We start from the raw sequence: 18992 nt of genomic DNA on the forward strand, positions 1-18992 counted from the left end.
AGGGGTACTATGCATTTCTTATTGTTGTGAGAGGCTGCCTGCAACTGCTCCAAACCCAGTTCCCAAGATGGCATCATTGACTGACTGGACACTATCAATGGACAAAAAAGTCAGCTTTATTTAGTTAATAAGCTTACAGTTGGGGCATACAGATCAAGGCTACATGCTGATTGGCATAGCTTAGTTAGTAAGCATACAGTTGGTGCATACAGATCAAAGCTACGGGCTGTGTTCCAGGAAGTGCCCAACTTCCCCTTGACTCCTGCTCCTCATGGAGATGCATCTGAATGGGACTGCTGGGCCAATCATAAAGGATGAAGTATCCTCATGGGGCACCTTTTTTCGTGCTGTTTGGCCTGCAGGTGCTATATCACCAGTGCAAAGATTTCACATCATGCTTGAAACAAAAACACCATTGTGTTCTAGCTGCCTACTGTCTAGTTGTATTTCCTAGGTCTCACATCAGTTAACAAGCATTTATTCAGCCCCTACTATGCACCAAACATTGTGCTAAATCCTGGAAATACAAAGACAAAAACAGTTTCTCATCTCAAGGAGCTCACAGTCTATGAAACTATAATGTTTAAAAAGTTTGAGAGACATAATTTCTGGGTAATTAGTCATTTTATTAATAAGGCTAGCATGTTATTAATAAGAGAGGTTAATGGTACTGTCAAATGCCAAAGAGCCCTCATGGCAGTGGACTCACAGTTTATATACCCTTGGAAGAGCAGGAGTTCCTAAGGGTGGCAATCAGTTCTGACTGGTTAACAATAATATTGTTGACACATAATGTAGTTTTCCTATTTTTCACTTGTGATTAAATCTAGTTTAACTTTAACTTTGTCTGAGATAGCAACTATTACCCCTGGCTTTTTTTTTTTTACATTTTATGTTCTACTCCTGATCTTTACTTTATCTTTCTTTGTATCTTTCATTTTTGTCTCCTAGAAGCAACATATTGCCGAACTCCAGTTTTTAATCTGCTATCCTTTTCTGTTTTGTGGGTAAATTGGTCCCATTCACATTCTAAGGTACAATAACTTGTTGTATATTTTCCTCTTTCCTATTTTTCTTCACTATCCTTCTCACCTTATTTACCCTATCCCTCCTCACTCTTATGCTTTAGAGAATTGTTGAAATGAAACAGGATAATTTCAATTATTTTAAATTCAAATTTTCTTGTATAAATAAATGGTATGTAACAAAAAACAGAAGGAATGCAAAAAACTAGGGAAAAACTTCCATAGACAGTCTCTCAGATAGGATGTGACTGGGATGGAATACCGCTGTGGTTCAGGAAATGATGAGCTGGCTGGTTTATGAAAATATGGAAAGACTCAGACTTATGAAAGATGCTATCCACCTTCAGAGAAACAGATGACAAGGAAATGGCATGGTGGGGTTTTATATATATATATATGTGTGTGAGTGTGTGTGTGTGTGTGTGTGTGTGTGCGTGTGTGTGTATGTGATTATATGCATATTTTATACATATGTGTCTGTGTACCCAAGCTTAATTATAGCCTTCATTAGGGAGGGGGTGGGGGAGAAAGGGGAAAAAATAAATTAAAACATGCACAGCAGAGAAAACCAATAAGCAAGCAAAAAAAAGCTGGGCAGCTTTAAAACAGTGGGTAGTATTTATTATACAGGTTTTCTTGAAACGGAAATTTATTATTTTGTATTGAATCTTTCTAATAGTCTGCTGTGTACATAGAAATGTTATTTTCTTTTCTCATTTGGTACTTGTTTTTTGGTGAGGCAATCAGAGTTAAGTGACTTGCCCAGGATCACACAGCTAGTGAGTGTCAAGTGTCATTTTCTTCATATTTAAGGCTAAGATAAAAAAAAATATAGCTGAATACCAAAAAAGAACACAACAAAAACAGCAACAAAAACAGTCGCAAATGGAGAAGCCTTCTGAGCGTGGGGGAAAGCCCTTGCTTCCTTTCAAGGTCTGCTCCACCTGAAAAGAGAACACATTTATTTTGGGGAATCTGCCTACCCATGATTTGGGGGTGGGACTCACTGAAGTAATACAGGAAGAACATTGGACCGCTAGGGCATTCGATAGTGCATAGAGTGCCCAGCTTGAAGTCAGGAAGACCCATCTTCCTGAGTTCAAATATGGCCTCAGATACTTCTTAGCAGTGTGACCCCAGGTAAGTCATTTCACCCTGTTTGCCTCAGTTTCTTCATTTGTAAAATGAGCTGGAGAAAGAAATGGCAAACCACTCCAGTATATTTGCCAATAAAACCCCCAAAGGGGTCATGAAGAGTCAGATAGTACTGAAAATGACTCAATAAAAACAACAAAGAAAGAACTTTGCACTGGGAGTCTAGAGAACTCCATTCTAGTCCTGATTCTGCCACTAACTGGCTTCATGACCTTATTCAAGACATTTATCCTCCCTGAGCCTCAGTTGCCATATCTATAAAATGGAGATGGAATAAACTCAACAGGGTCCAGCTACTTCTAATGAAGCTAAGGTTACCAGTGGGTCCTGGGAAGTGACCACCCCAGTGTATACTGTTCAGTTCTGGGGGCCAGGACATTCTCTCTCTCTCTCTCTCTCTCTCTCTCTCTCTCTCTCTCTCTCTCTCCCTCTCCCCCTCCCCTTCCCCCTCCCCCTCCCCCTCCCTCTCCTCCACTGTTTAATTAAAGGTTCTATTGAAAGTAACCTTCCTTGGGGTGAACCAAAAAGGAGTGGGGGAGGGGGTGTAAACATTCTGGAGTTCAGTTTTGGGTGGCAAGTATGGAATCAAGGAGGAAATCTTTGAACTCTTCCAAATCCCAAAGATCATGGGAAGTGCCAGTCTCATGGTGGCCTGTGATGGTCAGGACTGAGCTGGAACAGTCAGGTCAGATCAGGAGAAGACCTCCAGATTCCAACTTCAGATGACCATGAGTCTGGGGCCAGAGGAGCAGGAGGGGTGCTGTGCAGAGGTAAAGGCTGCCTGAGCCCATGGGGCCTTCCTGGGGGTATCTCTCTCTCTCTCTCTCTCTCTCTCTCTCTCTCTCTCTCTCTCTCACACACACACACACACACACACACACACACACACACACACACACACACACCAGAGAAGGCTCTCACTCACCGGCACCTTCCATGGCTGCACACAGCTCCCATACCAGTTTCGAAGACATGGGGCAGATGACCATCGGTAAGCTTCTTGTGCCAGCATGTCCCAGCGCCATCGACTTCCACCCCCTACATCACCAGTTGGGTCAGCTGGGTCCAGGATCACTGGCCTAAAGGGGAAGGTAGAAAGTTGAGACTAATGAAGAGGTTCCTCCCAGGTCACCAAAGCCAAGAAGACATTTGCTCCAGGCATGCCCCTCTCCAAATCCTTCAAGAAATTTAGACCACAGTATTATTAATAGTTGACATTTCCTTAATCCTTTTTAGTTCCAAAGCCTTTGCCTTCAGGATCACAATTATTATTCTAACAGGCCTTATGAGGTGTACCACAGAGGAGGACCAAGGCCCATAGGAGAATCTTGCCCATAGCCATACAGCTAATGAGTAGAGAGTGGTCAGGGACCAGGACACAGACCACTGGGGACCAATTTCACCGGAAGACTAAATTTCCATGTAGGAAATGGTTAAGGATAAGGCTATCTTATGACACAATAATGTCTGAGGAGAGACACACACTAATCATTTTATAGTATCTTACATATGTATGTGGCCTGAATCCTGATAATCTTTCAAGCTCCCATAGAAATTCAGTGAATATGCGTATAATTAGGTTGGATTGGATTGAACCAACAGGGGTGTTTAAGGACCTGGGAGAGAATTCTTAACTCAAAGGAATAAAGCTTGAGTGGTGGAATTTTAGACAGCAGCATAGGGAAGACATTTTGGGTGGCAAGTGAGCCTTCCTAGCCTCTCTGATACCTTATCATGAAGTTAGTCTAACATTCTGTTTGTACATGGGTCCATTTTATGGGCAAGCCATGAGTCAAAAGCTCAGCAGGAACCCTAGCTTTCTGTCTCCAAGGGGGTGGCCTGAGTCAGGGCAGAAAGGTTCAGGAGACCAGAGCCATCAGCTTGGACTATTTGCTGATTTCAGGGGTGGGGTGGATCCTATCCCCGGTACCTGGGTTTTTTCAGCTGTGATTTCAAGTACTCTCCAATGGTCACATTCTTAAAGTCATAGTTGATGGTCCAGTAGACCATGAGCTTTTGGTAATTCTGGATCAAGTACAGGACTGTCTGGAAGCCCTGAGCTGTACTGAAATCAGTTTCCTTGCTCCCATGCTCCCAGGCATAGACAGTCAGGAGCTCTAAGGCATACTGAGGGGGGAGATCATCCATTTTGTTCTTGCACTGAGAAGGAAGAAGAAATAATTGAGAATGATCACTCCCTTCTGAGCATTCCTCCTTTCTTTCTCTCTCTCCTGACTCCCTCTACCCCGCTCATCTCTGTCACAATCATATATGCCCACACGTCTCCCCTAATTGAATCTAAGCTATTTGAGAGTACAGATTATTTTCATCTCTTGTATTCATATTCCCAGGGGCACATAGTAGATACCTTCTAAATTCATTTGATTAATGCAATGAAATACAATCCTTATGTATCATGCAGCCTCTCCTGAGTCACAGGGAAGGTCAGAAGCCATCTAAGTCCAGCCCCTTCGTTTCAGAGCTGAGGAAGAGGCTAGGTAACTTGCCTAAGGTCACACAGCCAGTGAGTGGCATGGCCAATTGAGCACCCATTCTCCTCTCACGTGTTCACCTCCTGGGTAACTAAAGAAGAGTCCTACCATTTTGTACCAGTGTTTCACCAATCGGATGAGACTTTTGAGCTTGGTGCAGTGCTGTTTGAGGAAGAACTTCTGGAGCTCTGTGAAGCAGGTGGAGAATTCTCCCCCATTCCAGCATTTCCTTATAAGTTCAATGTAGACCTGGGGATCAGGTTTGAAGCCTTGGGTCACGTGTCCTGCAGGGGGAAAACCAACTCAATTCAGCCAGTGTTTAATTACCACCAGCTCTGTTCTGAACAGCATGAATAGGGAAGTGGGGTGGGGTACTGGGGGTAGAGACAGGGACAACAGGCAGGCCCTGCCCACCATAAGTTTGCATGTAGAAAAAAAGAACCAGACACATGAAACAGCTGACAATACAGGGCACAGAGAGTAAGTCCTGGAGGAACTCAGGGGAGAAAGATCACTGTGGTCTAAGGAAATCAGTGAAGGCTTCTTAGGAGGAGTAGAATCTGATGTGGGCCTTCAAGGAGGAGTATAATTTGGATAAATGGGGTAGAAAGAAGGCATTTCCAAAGGGGAGTATAACCTGAGCATGGGGTTTTAGGTGGGAGTAGTTATGGTTTGTTCATGGATCAGTGAGGAGGTCAACCCGATTGGAGGAAGAGTGGAACACTGGAAAAGAGTCAGATGGAAAGTAAGAGAAAATTGGTGCCCTGGTTGTTGTTTTGGGGTAACTAGCTGCAGGTCTGGACACTCTTGCTGTTTGCTGTCTGCCAAACTCCTGGGTATCTATTTCATAACCTTTGGTGTCTGAGAACAGTAGAGTTTATTCTGGATCCTACTCAGTTATGGCCAAAGGTCATAAGATTTTAGAATTGGAAGGGGCTTGTGAGATTCTCTAGTCTGGGGTTCTTAACCTGGGGTCTGTAAAAGTTTCAAAAAAATTTTAAAGAACTATTTCACTCTAATTCATTTTCTAACAATCCCACGTATTTTATTTTCCACATTTAAAACATTATTCTGAGAAGGGGTCCATAAGCTTCACCAGACTACTTCTCCCTCTCTTAATGATTTCCCGTTTATCCTGTCTATAGCTTGTTTGTACATGGCTGCTCCATTGTTGTCTTCCCCATTAGACTATGAGCTTCTTGACAGCTGGGGCTGTCTTTGACCTTTCTTTGTATCCTCAGGGGATAATACAGTTCCAGGCTCCTAGTAGGTGCTTAACAAATGTGTATTGATTAGCTGACTGACTAGACTAATAGAGTGATCCAGGACACACAAAACAAACAAAATAGAAACATTTATGTGCCAAGCAATTTACAAAAGTTAGCTCATGTGAACCTCATAACAACCTTAAGGAGTAGGTGTTATTTTACAGATGAGTAAACTGAGGCAGACGGAGGTTAGGTGACTTGCCCAGGGTCACAGAGCTAGCAAGTCTCTGAGGCTGGATTTGAAGTCAAGTCTTCCTGACTCCAGGTTCAGTGCTCTAACCAATACACCACCTAGCTGCCTGTCAAGAACCCAGGCCAACTCCCTAGAGCCAGAGAAGGGCAGGGACTTACCTGAGGTCACAGTAAATGACCTTACAGTTGGGATTTGAACAAAGTCTTTTTTGATGCTGAATCGAGGGATCTTTTCCCAATGCCACAGTGCCTTTGCCTACCCTACCCCCCTGGAGGCATGAACAGAGACTGAGTTTGGGGGCAAAGAGGGGATGCTTCACAGTTGGAAATCAAGTCAGTCTGGGGCTGAGAGAAGGAGCCTGGGCGGGGTCTGTTCTTCTAGAAGTGGAGTCTCCTCATCCTGGGCTGGGGTGACCCAGAAGCCAGATTGGGGGCTTCTCACCTAGAACATCCAAGGCTGGAAGCACATCAAAGTCCACCCAGTGACTGCTCTTTTTCGACTTCATCCTGAAGCTGAGCACTCGAGGGTTATCCCACCTGTTGACTTCAATTTTTACTTTAAACATTCTATCTTGGTCACGCTCACATTCTTCCAAACGTTTCTGGATTTCCCAGAGGAACTCTCCTCGGCGGTTTATCTGGTCCTGATAGCTTTTGAAGTCACTGAGAAATATTACCAGGTCCGCGTCGGAGCAGCCTCTCAGGGCTGTGCCTTTGCCAGATGAGCCTCCCTGAATGGAACAGAAACTAAGCAGTGAGATTATCCCAGAAGGAAGAGCCCCTAGGCCAGAAGAAGGGAGAAGAGCACGTGGAAAACCAGCTGCCCCCTCCCTGGATATCCCTCTGCTTTGCTTATCCCCACGTTACAAACCTGGCTTTTAAGGACGCTTCCCCCCTCCCCACCGCACCCCCACGCTGGGGCTTCACTCTTTCCCGAGCCTTCTATCCCAGACCAGATTTTCAGATCGGTAGGTAAATGGACCAGCCCCAGGCTCACCTTCACAACCTTGGTCACCCGAACTGACCTCCACCTGTCTCGGAAACACCAGTTCTTTAGGAAGGAGCAGATCTTGTCAATGGCACTTCGCACCTCTGTCCGGAAAGTGGTATCAGGCAAGAGATGCTCCTCAATGTACCTGTCCAGGTCCCTGGCACGAGTGTCCCAGAGACTCATGGTGTCCCCAGCCTGTACTGAGAGAGAGAGAGAGAGAGAGAGAGAGAGAGAGAGAGAGAGAGAGAGAGAGAGAGAGAGAGAGAGAAGCGAGCTCAATGCGCAGCTGCCTGGGAGCAGCGCTGTCCCTCAGTCTCTCGCTTTGCTCCGGCCCAGGACACTCCTCCCTAAGCTCCGCCTCTTGAGTCAGTTTCGTTTTCCTGAGCCTGGCGAGCCCGGGTTTCTGCTGCTCCACTCTGAGAGACGGCTTCTATTTTTAAATAAATTTAGTTGAGGCCTTTTGTGTTTGCAAGCTAGTTTTTTTTTTTTAAGAAATAATACCACCCTCCCACCTCCCTCACCTCCAAATGGGACTCTTTCGTAACAAGGGAAAAGGAAGTGTCTATGGCCTTTGGTGATACTTAAAAGACAGTGGTACAGTTGGGAAGAGGTTAATTCATGGTAGTACAGACTTGGGGATGGAGAATGTGATTTCCTCTGCATAGAGGTACCTCGGTGGCACAGTGGATATTCAGCAAGACCCGAGTTCCAGTGCGGACTCAGACACCTACCAACTCTAACTCTGGACAAGTCACTTAACCTCTGTTTGTCTCAGTTTCCTCGTCTGTAAAATCAGGATAACAATAGCAACTCCCTCAAAGGACTGTTATGAGGCTCACATGAAATATTTCTTAAATAATGCTTAGCACAGTGCCTGGCCCAGAGTATGTTTATTTCCTACCCAGGCTGCCTCGCAACATCGGAATTCAGCCAGATAGAGCCTCCCACAGGTCTAGACTATAGGAACTGATGCCCAAAAGGGCAGGTGCTGATCAGCACCAGGTAGAGCTGAGCTGGTTTTAGAGAAACCAGAAAACAAATCATTTTCAATGTGATGCAGATGACAGAAAAGCCAATGATGGTTCTTGAGAACTGCTTATGAGGTATACCTACCCCCTTCTAGCAGAGAGGAGGAATAGGGCAGAATTTCTCCACAACGTCAGAAAGGTGAGTTGGTTGTTGTTTTTGTTTTTTTTTAATGGTTGTTTTTGCTTGCTTGCTTCTTGTTGTTGTTGTTTTGTTACAAAAGAGGGTTCCACCTGGAGGTAAGAGGGGATATTATTTCCAAAAAGACTAAAATCTAGCCCAGGGTCCAGCCCGGGACAGGAAAGTGAACCTGACTCAGGAGGCGGAGCTCTCTTAGGGAGGAGTGTCTTGGGCCGGAGCAAAGAGAGAGACTGAGGGACAGTGCTGCTCCCAGCCAGCTGGGCATTCAGCTCTCGCTTCCCTCACACTCTCAGTACAGGCTGGGGACACCATGAGTCTCTGGGACACTCGGGTCAGGGACCTGGACAGGTACATTGAGGAGCATCTCTTGCCTGATACCACTTTCCGGACAGAGGTGCGAAGTGCCGTCGACACGATCTCCTCCTTCCTAAAGAACAGGTGTTTCCAAGATACAGGGAAATCAGTTCGGGTGACCAAGGTTGTGAAGGTGAGCCTGGGGCTGGTTTCTTTACCTGCTGATCTGAGAATCTGGGCAGGGGGAGAAGGCTCGAGAAAGAGAATCCCTAAGCAAGGGGAGGGTCCTCAGGAGCATGCTTAAAAGCCAGGTTTGTAACATGGGGATGAGCAGAGCAGAGATATGTTCAGGGCGGGACCAGTTGGTTTTCCACATCCCCTTCTCCCTTCTTCTGGCCAAGGGGCTCTTCAGGGATAATCCTAATTTCTGTTCCATTCAGGGAGATTCATCTGGCAAAGGCTCAGCCCTGAGAGGCTGCTGCGAGGCAGACCTGGTAGTATTTCTCAGCGATCTCCAAAGCTATCAGGACCAGATAGGCCGCGGATGAGAATTCATTGAGGAAATCAAGAAATGGTTGGAAGAATGTGAGTGTGAGCAAGAGTTGATGTTTGAAGTAAAATTTGAGGTCAACAAATGGACTGGTGGTCCTCGAGTGCTACACTTCAGGATGACGCCAAAAATGATCAGTCATTGGGTGGACTTTGATGTGCTTCCAGCCTTTGATGTTCTAGGTGAGAAGCCCCCAACCTGGCTTCTGGGTCACCCCAGCCCAGGATGAGGAGATCCCACTTCCAGAAGAATAGACCCTGCCCAGGCCCCTTCTCTCAGTCTCAACCTCAGCTGATTTCTACGAACAGTCAGTCAATAAACATTTATTAAGCTCTTACTAGGCACCAGACACTGTACAGACACTGTACCAAACTCTGGTGATACAAAGAAAGGTTAAAAACCAGTCCATCCCAAGGAGCTTGCAATCTGCTGGAGGAGACAACGTACAAACAAATGAGTCTATATATAGGATAAATTGGAGATAATCAACAGAGGGAGGGCACCAGAATTAAGAGGGATTGGGAAAGGCTTCCTTTAGAAGGTGGGATTTTAGCTGGGACTGGAAGGAAGCCAGGGAAGCCAGGAGGCAGAGATGAGGAAGGAGAACATTCTAGGCATGGGGGACAGCCAGAGAAAGTGCTTGGGAGATGAACTATCTTGTTTGAGAAACAGCAAGGACTCTAGTATTACTGGATCATAGAGTACATGGCAGAGGATTGTAAGAAGACTGGAGAGGTTGTTTTGGGGGGGGGAGCAATTATGAAGGGCTTTGAATGTGAAACAGAGGACTTTATATTTGATCGTGGAGGAGATAGGCTGCCACTGAAGTCTACTAAGTAGATTCAATTTAGGAAGATAAGTTTGAGAGCTGAGGGGAGGATGGACTTGAGTGGAGAGAGACCTGTGGAAGGGAGCCAACCAGAAGACTATTGCAATAGTCCAGGTCATGAGGGGCTTCACTAGGGTGACAGAAGTGTCTGTCAGAACAGAGAAGGGGCATCCAGGAGAAATGTCATGAAGGGAACATCAGAAGGCTTTTATGACATGTTGATATGGGGTGGGAGGAGAGGTGAAATGACCCTTAGGGTTTTAAGCTTGGACGACTGGGATGATGGTGTTACCCTTGGCAGTAAAAGGGAAGTAGGGAAGGGAGAATGTTTGGAAGAAACAATAATGAATTCAGTTTTGGAAATGTTGAGTTTAAGACGTCTATGGGACATCCAGTTTGATATAGCTGACTGGCAGTTGGAGATGGGAGACTGGAGGTCAGCAGGAGCAGAGTTCAAGGTTTCCTTGGGAGGGAGATAAAGAAGATGAAGAGGATGGAAAGAGATGGTGCTCAGTTGGGATGGTGTGGAAATGCTGAGAAGTTGGGGAGGGGATTCTTTGAGAGAAATAGATTGGACTAGAGGGTCTCTCAAGTCCCTTCTGAGTTTCTGTGTTTCCTTGAAGAGAACAAGAGTGTGGGTCGGCAGAGAGGTTAGGGATGAATTAGTAGCTTTGTGAATCATCAGCCTAGAGGTGAGAACTGAATCCGTGGGAGCTGATGACATCAGAGTTTCCCCTGTTGGACCCCGCCCCCTAGAGCTGTGGTGTTACTGTTTCAAACTGGAGTTTCTGTTTTCTGGAACTTTTTTTCATTCTGGAGTTTCTGTTTCTTTTTCAGACTGGGGCCAGTGCAGTGTAGGAGAAAGACAGAAGACAACTGAAGCTGTGGGTGACCAGGGTAGTGAGAAGGCAAGAATACAGTATATGTAGGTCACTTGATGGAACTGGAGGCTTGAGGTGAGAAGAATCAGGGGTATGATAAGAACCTTCAAGTATGTAATGGAATTGAAAAGAGATTGGACTGGTACAGCTCGGCCCTAGAGAGAGGAAGCAGGATGTCAGGAAAAATGTCCTAAGAAGTAGTGCTATTTGAATGTTGAATAGGCTGCCTCATTACTGGATTGGTAATTGTATTGTTACTGGATTGCTATTGGTTACTGGATAAATTAATGCTACCTAGATAGATGATAAGTAGACAGAAAAATAAAGTATAAATAAATAAAGCATTTTTTAAGTGTGCCAAGCACCATGCTAAGCACAGGGGGTACAAAGACAAGTCAGAGAGAGACAACCCTTACCCTCAAATAGCTTACATTCTAATGAGGGAAGACAACACATAAAGCGGGGAGGTGCCTAGAAAGTGGGATGGGCCTTGGTAACATGGTATGAAGATGGTTGGGGAAATGTGCTGAGGCCTATTTCTGGCCAAGATAAGGCAAAAACTCACCTATCCACACACAGGGGCAGAGTTCAAGGTTCCCTTGGGAGGGAGATAAAGAGGATAAAGAGCATGGACAGAACTCGGTCTGGATGGTATGGAAATGCTGGGGAGGGGATTCTTTGACAGAAATAGCTTGGGCTAGGGACCCTCTCAAGTCTCTTCTGCCTTTCTGTGCTTCCTTGAAGAGAACAAGAATGGTCAGAATCCAATGATGAAGACTCAGAGGCAATTAGCCATTTTGGGGCCTGGGCAAGTGATATGGAGGGGAGGGTGGCTCAGCTAGGTACAGCAGAGTGGCGTTGGGTGAGGTGGAAGCACATTCCAGAACTCTGTGACATTTATAGGGTTTGGGGGAAAATGGAGGCTGAGACCAAGGTTACAGTCATTCAGAGGAAGGATGTCCCAGGAAAATATGTTGGAGGATTAGTTGGCAACTGGAGGAGGTCAGTGGATGTGAGGCCCAAGGTCATACCTGGTCGGGGAGAAAGTCAACTCAAGGTGAGCCTGCAGGTATTGATTTGAACCCTGGTCTTCCTGACTTCTAGGCCACTGTGCCACCTAGCCACCAGAGAGAGAAAGACTAGGTCATGGAAAATTAGGAGATCAAGGAAATAGGATAGTTAGAGTTTTTGAGACCGTATTCTGCAACCTCTTCCCTTTGAGATCACCTTCTATTTATATCATATATGTGTGTATGCGTGTGTGTGTGTGTATATATATATATATACATACTTATATATATAATATACATGTATATATATATATATGTATGTGTGTGTGTGTGGGTATATTATGCACCTAGTTATTTGCATATTGTCTCTCCCTTTGGCATACAAGGTCCCTGAGGACAAGGATGGTGTTTTTGCCTTTCTTTGTGCCCCTAGCATTTGGCTCAGTGCCTGGCCCAGAACAAGATCTTAAGCACATGTTTATTGACTGACTGATACTTTATATCAGACGTAAATGTTTGCAAAGCATTTTATAGACCCTGTCTCATTGGTGTCTCAGAAGCTGTGAAGTGGCTACCATGTGCATTGTGTACATTATGAATCCCCTTTTCTTAGAGGAGGGATCTGAGGTTCAGAGAGGTTGTCACTTGCCCATGGTCACCTGAAGCAGCAGCTGAGGGGATGGGACCCAGTTCTTCCTGTCACTAAGTCCTAGGATCTCTCCTCTGAGCAGGGATGCCCTTTGCTCTAGCCAGGCTGGATTTCTTAGTACCTCGTGGCCACGCCTCACTCATCTCCACTCATAAGCCCTCGTTCATGCCCTTCACTCTGCTAAAATGCTTTCCTCCTTGCCAAACTCAACCCAATTTGAGCCCTCTCTCTTCCGTGAAGTCTGCCCTGATACTGCTCCCCCTGCCCCAGACCAGCTCAATCTCTGCCTCCCTTGCGCTCATCACAGACTGCTTCACCTTGTCCTTACATTTGTGTGAGAGACAGTGTAGCAGAGGTAGAATAGGACTGAGCATCTGGGGCCTGAGGTTCAAATCCTGTCTTCAATACTGCATGACCCCTGGGCAAGTCAACCCACCTATCAGACACTCAATTTCCCCATCTGTAAAATGGGGACGTTGATCATTGCACTACCTACTTCTCGGGTCTAAGGTAAAGAAAATGCTTTTCAAGCAGTGGAACGTTTCTAGGTCAGGACCTGACTTTTGCCCCTTTCCTCATGGGAGCCCAGCACAGAGCAGGTATTGAAAAACACTGTCTGAATTGAGTTGGTTTGCCCTAACAGGCCAAATGACCAGAGATTTAAGGAAACTTGACCCACAAGCCTACATTGATCTCATAAGGAAATCCTAGGCAGGAGGAGAATTCTTTATCTGCTTCACAGAACTGCAGAAGCGCTTCCTCAGCCAGCGCTGTACCAAGCTCAAAAATCTGGTCTGACTGATGAAACATTGGTACAAAATGGTAGGAATCTTCTTGGTTACCTAGGGTGGGATCTCTGGGCCCCCACAACCTCACCCCTGCCTCCCTCCTGTGGTTATCACCCAGCCTTTCTACTATCTGGACAGTTCCAATGGTCTCATCATTGACCTCCCTGCCTCTAGTCCATCCTTGTCTCCGCTGCCAAAGGGTTCTTAAAGTGTGCCTCTGACCATGATATCATCCCTTCCTTTGCCCATTCAATAAACTTCAGTAATTTCCCATTACTTCTAGGAGCAAATATAAAATCCTCTCTTTGGCCCTTTGCTATTGGGACCCTTCCTACTTTTCCTGACTTCTTACATTTTGCTCTCCTTTGAGCCTCAGCTAAAATCCCACTTCCTACAGGAAGCCTTTCCCTGATCCCCCTTAAAAGAGCTGGGTTGGGCTGGACTCTCTCTAATACATTTGCTAGGGCAACTTTACAGCTAGGTTTCTCTTCAAACAGGAGGAAGCTGGATCTGGGCACATGGATCAGAACACATTTGGAAGATTGTTCTTGTACCTCTTGGTGCCACATTTTCATAAGGTCAATGATGTGAGACTTTGGGGTATAGTGAAGTGCTGGGCTTGGAGTCAGGAACACCTGGGTTCCAATCCCACTTCTGACACTTGCTGGCTCTGTGACTGGGCAAGTCACAATCTCTCTGAGTACCGATTTCTGTCCCTGTAGAATTGGGCTAATGATGCCCATAACTCCTCCTTCATTCTATTCTTGGGACACTTAAATGAGAAAATATATGAAAAGTCCTTTATGAATTTTCTGGCACTCTCCACATACAATTTGTTATCATTGTTACTGATAAGATGGAAGCATCCTCGGGAGGATATCTGGGATTCTGAAAGCCCTCAAGACCATACAGCTGAAATAACTGAGAACACTTAGATCCTAGAAGTGAAAGCTCAAGGTGATGACAGGTGTCTCTGTTACGGGCTTCCGAAGCCTTGTAACTATGCTCGGGGTTCCCCCCAAGCCCCAGGCCTTTGCCTAGCAAAGGACCTGATCTCGCGGACAATGTACGGGGCGGGAGCCGAGAGGTGGTGAATGACTCCGTTTATTATTTCAGCAAGCAGCACATTTATACCTTTAGTGACATAGGTACATTCTTTGGTTACATGGGTGAAGGACAGGTAAAATTCAATACACCTGGGTCCTAGGACCGCCCCAACTCCACCTACTCTCCTCCCCTTCTCTTCCCTCGCTAACCCTAACCCGAAGCTCCCTGCGGTCAGGCAGTCCAGGCAAAGAACCGGAAGTTCCACGTGCTCTGGTAAGCCCAGACAGAGAGCCAGAAGTTCCATGTGGTCAGGCAGGTCCGGGCAAAGACCTGGAATTGCTAGGGAGGCAACAAAGGCGAGACCCCTCCTCCTGGCTCCACCCACATCCCAAAGCCCTGAGTTTATCTCAGCAGGCCCCTGGGCCAGGAGGTCCAAGGAGGACAGGGCTCAGTTCTAAAGTGGCCCGCAACATGTCTCTTCCTATATTAAAGGACTGTCTTATGCAAGATGGATTAGACCTGTTTTTCTTGACTACACAAGATAGAAGGTAGAGCAATGGGCAGAGCCTGCAGGGAAGTCAAGTGAAGTTGATGAGCATTTATTAAGCACCTACTATGTGCCAGGCACTGTGCTAAGTGTTGTGGATACAAAGAAAAGCGAAAGACAGCCCCTGCCTTCAGGGAACTTAGAATCTAAGGGCCGAGACAACATGCAAACAGCCATGTATAAACAAGATACAGACAAGATAAATTGGAGACAGTCAATAGAGGAAAGGCACTAGCATGAAGGGGAATGGGGAAGGCTTCTTGTAGAAGATGGGATTTTAGATGGAACCTGAAGGAAGTCCAGGAAGCCAGGAGGCGAAGATGAGGAGGGAGAAAATTCCAGCCATGGGGCATCTCGTGTGAAGAACAGCAAGTGAGGTCAGCTTACTGTAGGGCAAAACTTCCTGACGATTAAGGGTTTTGTCAAAGTGGAATTGCCTCCAGAGCTATGGGCTCCTCATCCCTGGCTCCCTCCAAGCCCGATCTGGGTGACCACAGGGTCACTATGATTCCTGGAGGAGATAACCTCTGTGGTCTCTTCCAGCTTGTATTGCATCACTTGCTATTTCCCATCATTCTCAATGGCTTCTTCTTACTTCTCAGTATGCTCTGGAGCCCTTGACTGTCTATGCCTGGGAATATGGGAGCCAGGAAACTAATTTCAGCACAGCTCGGGGCTTCCAGACAGTCCTCTGCCTGATCCAGAAGTACCAAGAGCTCATGATCTACTGGACCATCAACTATGACATTCATAATGAGATCATTGCAAATTACCTTTGTTGCCAGCTGGAGAAACATAGGTACCAGAAATAGGGTGCCCCTCACCCTGGGGGTCAGCAAAGCTTCCACATTGGTGGCTCCAGTCTCCTGAACTTCCATCAACAAAACTGTTAATCAAGCCAAGATTTGTAGCTCTTGCTGATTTCTGAGGCATAAATGCTCCCACCGACAATTTAACTCTAAGGAGCCTGTTGGAATGGTATCTAGTACACCCAGGGCTGTTTGGTATTTTTCTGGAAGTCTTGTCTTCCAGTTTAGATTGTGCCTCAGAGACTGTGTGCTCTAGTGAAGAAAGTGCTGGGCTCGGACTCAGGAGACCAGGATGAGGGATGTAACTTGACATGTTTGTATCTAGGATAAGCAACATGAAATAGGCAGTGGAGGGGAGACCCTAATAAGGTATGTGGTATCACCATTGCGAAGACAGGGTTGGAGTTCAGCTGTCAGGGGCAGGAGAAGGAACGTAGGATCCTCAATCTTGAACTAGAAGGCACTCTACATGCTATCAAGTCCAACTATTTCATTTTACACATGGAGAAACTGAGGCTCAGAGACCTAAAGAGATTTGCTCACTCTTCATATCTGAAGCACAACTCAAACCCAGGACTTTCTGAGAGCCAAGCTCCCTCTCCCATATTATTCAGTGCTTAGCTCAGCTGTTCCTACCATTGCCAAAGGACTGACCACACTGCTGTCTAGTTTTCCACACTTTGGTGACAAAACCTCAGTCTCCCTGTTTTAGTTACGGGGACTTCCTGGGATTTAGTTCCAACTCCACTATTCCACCCCTTCCTGGGCCTTGGCTTCTTTCTCTGTAAGATGGGAGTGGTACCACCTACTTTACCTGTCTGTATCAAAGGGCTTGTTGTTAGGATTTGATATGATGCTGCATGCCACGGTTCTGTAAGTAACTATACTGACCTATGGAGCAGTCAGCTATTAATATGACTACAATAGTCTAAGAAAGACAGTATGGCTTAGTGGATAGAGAGCGAGCCCTCCAGTTTTGCCTTTGACACATCCTGACTGTGGACCAGTGAGCAGTGCTGTAGGCAGCTCTAAGACAAGGGTTCTTAACCTGGGGCCTAGGAACTTGTGTGCGTGTGCGTGTGCGTGTGTGTGTGTGTGTGTGTGTGTGTGTGTGTTTTAACACAGGGTTTGAATCAGTTTCAAACTATTCTTAAAACTGTATTAAGGTTTTTGGGCCACCCTGAATTTTTGATAACTAATTCAATAGAATATTTTATGTATTTAAAATGTATTTTTGATAACTGTAATTCAATAGAATATCATATGCATTAAAAATATTCTTCTGAGAAGGGGTCTATAATTCTTCACCAGGCTCCCAGAGGAGTCCAGGAAAATAGAGAGTGTTAAGAACTCCTGTCTTAATACTCTTACATCTCAGAGGTGGTGTTGACCTGCATTGGTAGAGGGAATTTTCTCACCTGGGAGTTCCTTATATCAGTAAAATCACAGGTTTAGTCCTTATCCCTGTAATAGTCTGGGCTTTTGAATATAAATGTGCATAGGGAGTGGAGGGTGGAGGCAATAGCTGTGCTAGCAAAGCCATGGAAGCACTCCCATTGGTTATTCTTCTGCCCTAAGTGCTTGATTCATCAGGGTAGGGGACACTGAGCTCACCTTGAAATCAAACAATCACTAAACCATTAATTAAGCTCCTACTATGTGCCAGGCACATCTAGAGTGGGAAAGTTCTGGAGCAAATGTCTTCTTGGCTTTGGTGACCTGGGAGGAATCTCTTCATTAGCCTCAATTTTCTACCCTCTGCTTCAGGCCAGTGATCCCTGGACCCAGCTGACCCAACTGGTGATGTAGGGGGTGGAAGTCAATGGCACTGGGACAAGCTGGCACAAGAAACTCACCTATAGTTATCTGCCCCATGTCTTCAAAACTGGGATGGGAGCTGTGTACAGCCATGGAATGTGCCAGTGAGTGCCAGCCTCCTCTGGTATGTGTGTGTGTGTGTGTGTGTGTGTGTGTGTGTGTGAGAGAGAGAGAGAGAGAGAGAGAGAGAGAGATACCCCTAGGAAGGCGCCCATGGGCTCAGGCAGCCTTCACCTCTGCACAGCATCCCTCATACTTTTTGGCCCCAGACTCATGGTCATCTGAAGTTGGAATCTGCCCTGAATGTTCCAGCTCAGTCCTGAGCATAACAGGCTACCATGAGACTGGCACTTCCCATGATCTTTGGAAGAGTTCAAAGGTGTCTTCCTTGATTCCACACCTGCCACCCTAAACTGGACCCCAGCACAGTTACATCCCCTCCCCTCCCCCTTTCTGTTCCACTCCAAGAAAGACCACTTTCAACAGAACCTTTTAATTATTCAGTGGAATGCTGAGACGTGGCACAGAGCAGAGAGAGACAGAGACAGAGACCGAAAGACAGAGAGAGGGGGGAGAGAGAGACAGAGACAGAGAGAGTGTACCCCCACTGGGTACCAACTCCTACAGGGGACCCTGCAGTAGTCACTTCCCAGGACCTGTTAGTGACCTCATTCGAAGATCACATAGGCTTTTGTTTTGGTTTTTCACAGTCAAACTGCTGGGCCCTGTTGAGCTTATACTATGTCTTGAGTAAGATCATGTGGCCAGTCAGTGGGAGAAGTGGGACTAGAATTCAGGTCTCTATCCTCCCAGCCTGGGCATTCTCCAATTGATTTCTCCAGCTCATTGCCAGAGCCCAGAGAGACAAGTGCCCAGTCAGTTCTGTTCACCCCTTGCTTTGCTTCCCTATCTGGAGCAGGCAGCCTCTATAATGCAAATGTGCTTATCTTACAGTTTCAGGTGGAGCAGACCCTGGAAGCCAGCAAGGTCTGGAACCTCATGAATGAGCCATAGCTACAGGCAGAATGCATCCTACTTTATGTGCAACGCTTAGGGCCTTACAATTGCCACCATCACGGGGTTAGAACAGGCCCATCTTGTTTACTGCCTCTGGAAGAGTTTTGGATTGGTCAAGAAAATGCCAACATAACCCTTTATGACTGTGGGGGGGGGCAGAGTTGGCATGACACAGTCTTCCTTCTTTCTTTAAGAGAGACACATATAGTTCCAGACTCTCTTTGAGGAGAGACCCATGGAGAAAGTGAAAAGACTTTGAAAGTGACAGGTGTGTAAGCGAAACTGGTTCCTCCGCATGTCCCTGATTTTGAGCTTATCTCCCTAGGCTTCAGGAAATTTCTCTTTATTTGAGGTTGGGGATCTCTCTCAAAGATGTTAAAGTGCTTGTTCCCAGGGTAAGAGCTTATTCAATGTGTATATTTCCTGGCATATTTAAATCTGTATACCTTTTCTGATTTGTTTG

At 46.0% G+C, this 18992-nt stretch overlaps 1 protein-coding gene and 1 pseudogene across 1 annotated transcript; one reads left to right on the forward strand and one right to left on the reverse strand.

Moving 5' to 3' along the window:
* Window positions 1-510: 510 nt before the first annotated feature.
* Window positions 511-7319, reverse strand: LOC118853468 (2'-5'-oligoadenylate synthase 1-like). Its single transcript, XM_036763613.1, has 7 exons — window positions 7130-7319; window positions 6575-6863; window positions 4781-4956; window positions 4111-4340; window positions 3106-3259; window positions 1869-1969; window positions 511-517 (listed from the first exon to the last, which is right to left on the reverse strand). The coding sequence occupies exons 1-7, from the start codon at window positions 7304-7306 to the stop codon at window positions 511-513; spliced, it is 1134 nt and encodes a 377-aa protein (XP_036619508.1). The 5' UTR covers window positions 7307-7319.
* Window positions 7320-8211: 892 nt separating this feature from the next.
* LOC118853559 lies at window positions 8212-18526 on the forward strand (annotated as a pseudogene).
* The last annotated feature ends 466 nt before the right edge of the window (window positions 18527-18992 follow it).

The sequence above is a fragment of the Trichosurus vulpecula genome, chromosome 1 (genome assembly GCF_011100635.1).
Source record: "Trichosurus vulpecula isolate mTriVul1 chromosome 1, mTriVul1.pri, whole genome shotgun sequence".
Classification (NCBI taxonomy): Eukaryota; Metazoa; Chordata; class Mammalia; order Diprotodontia; family Phalangeridae; genus Trichosurus; species Trichosurus vulpecula.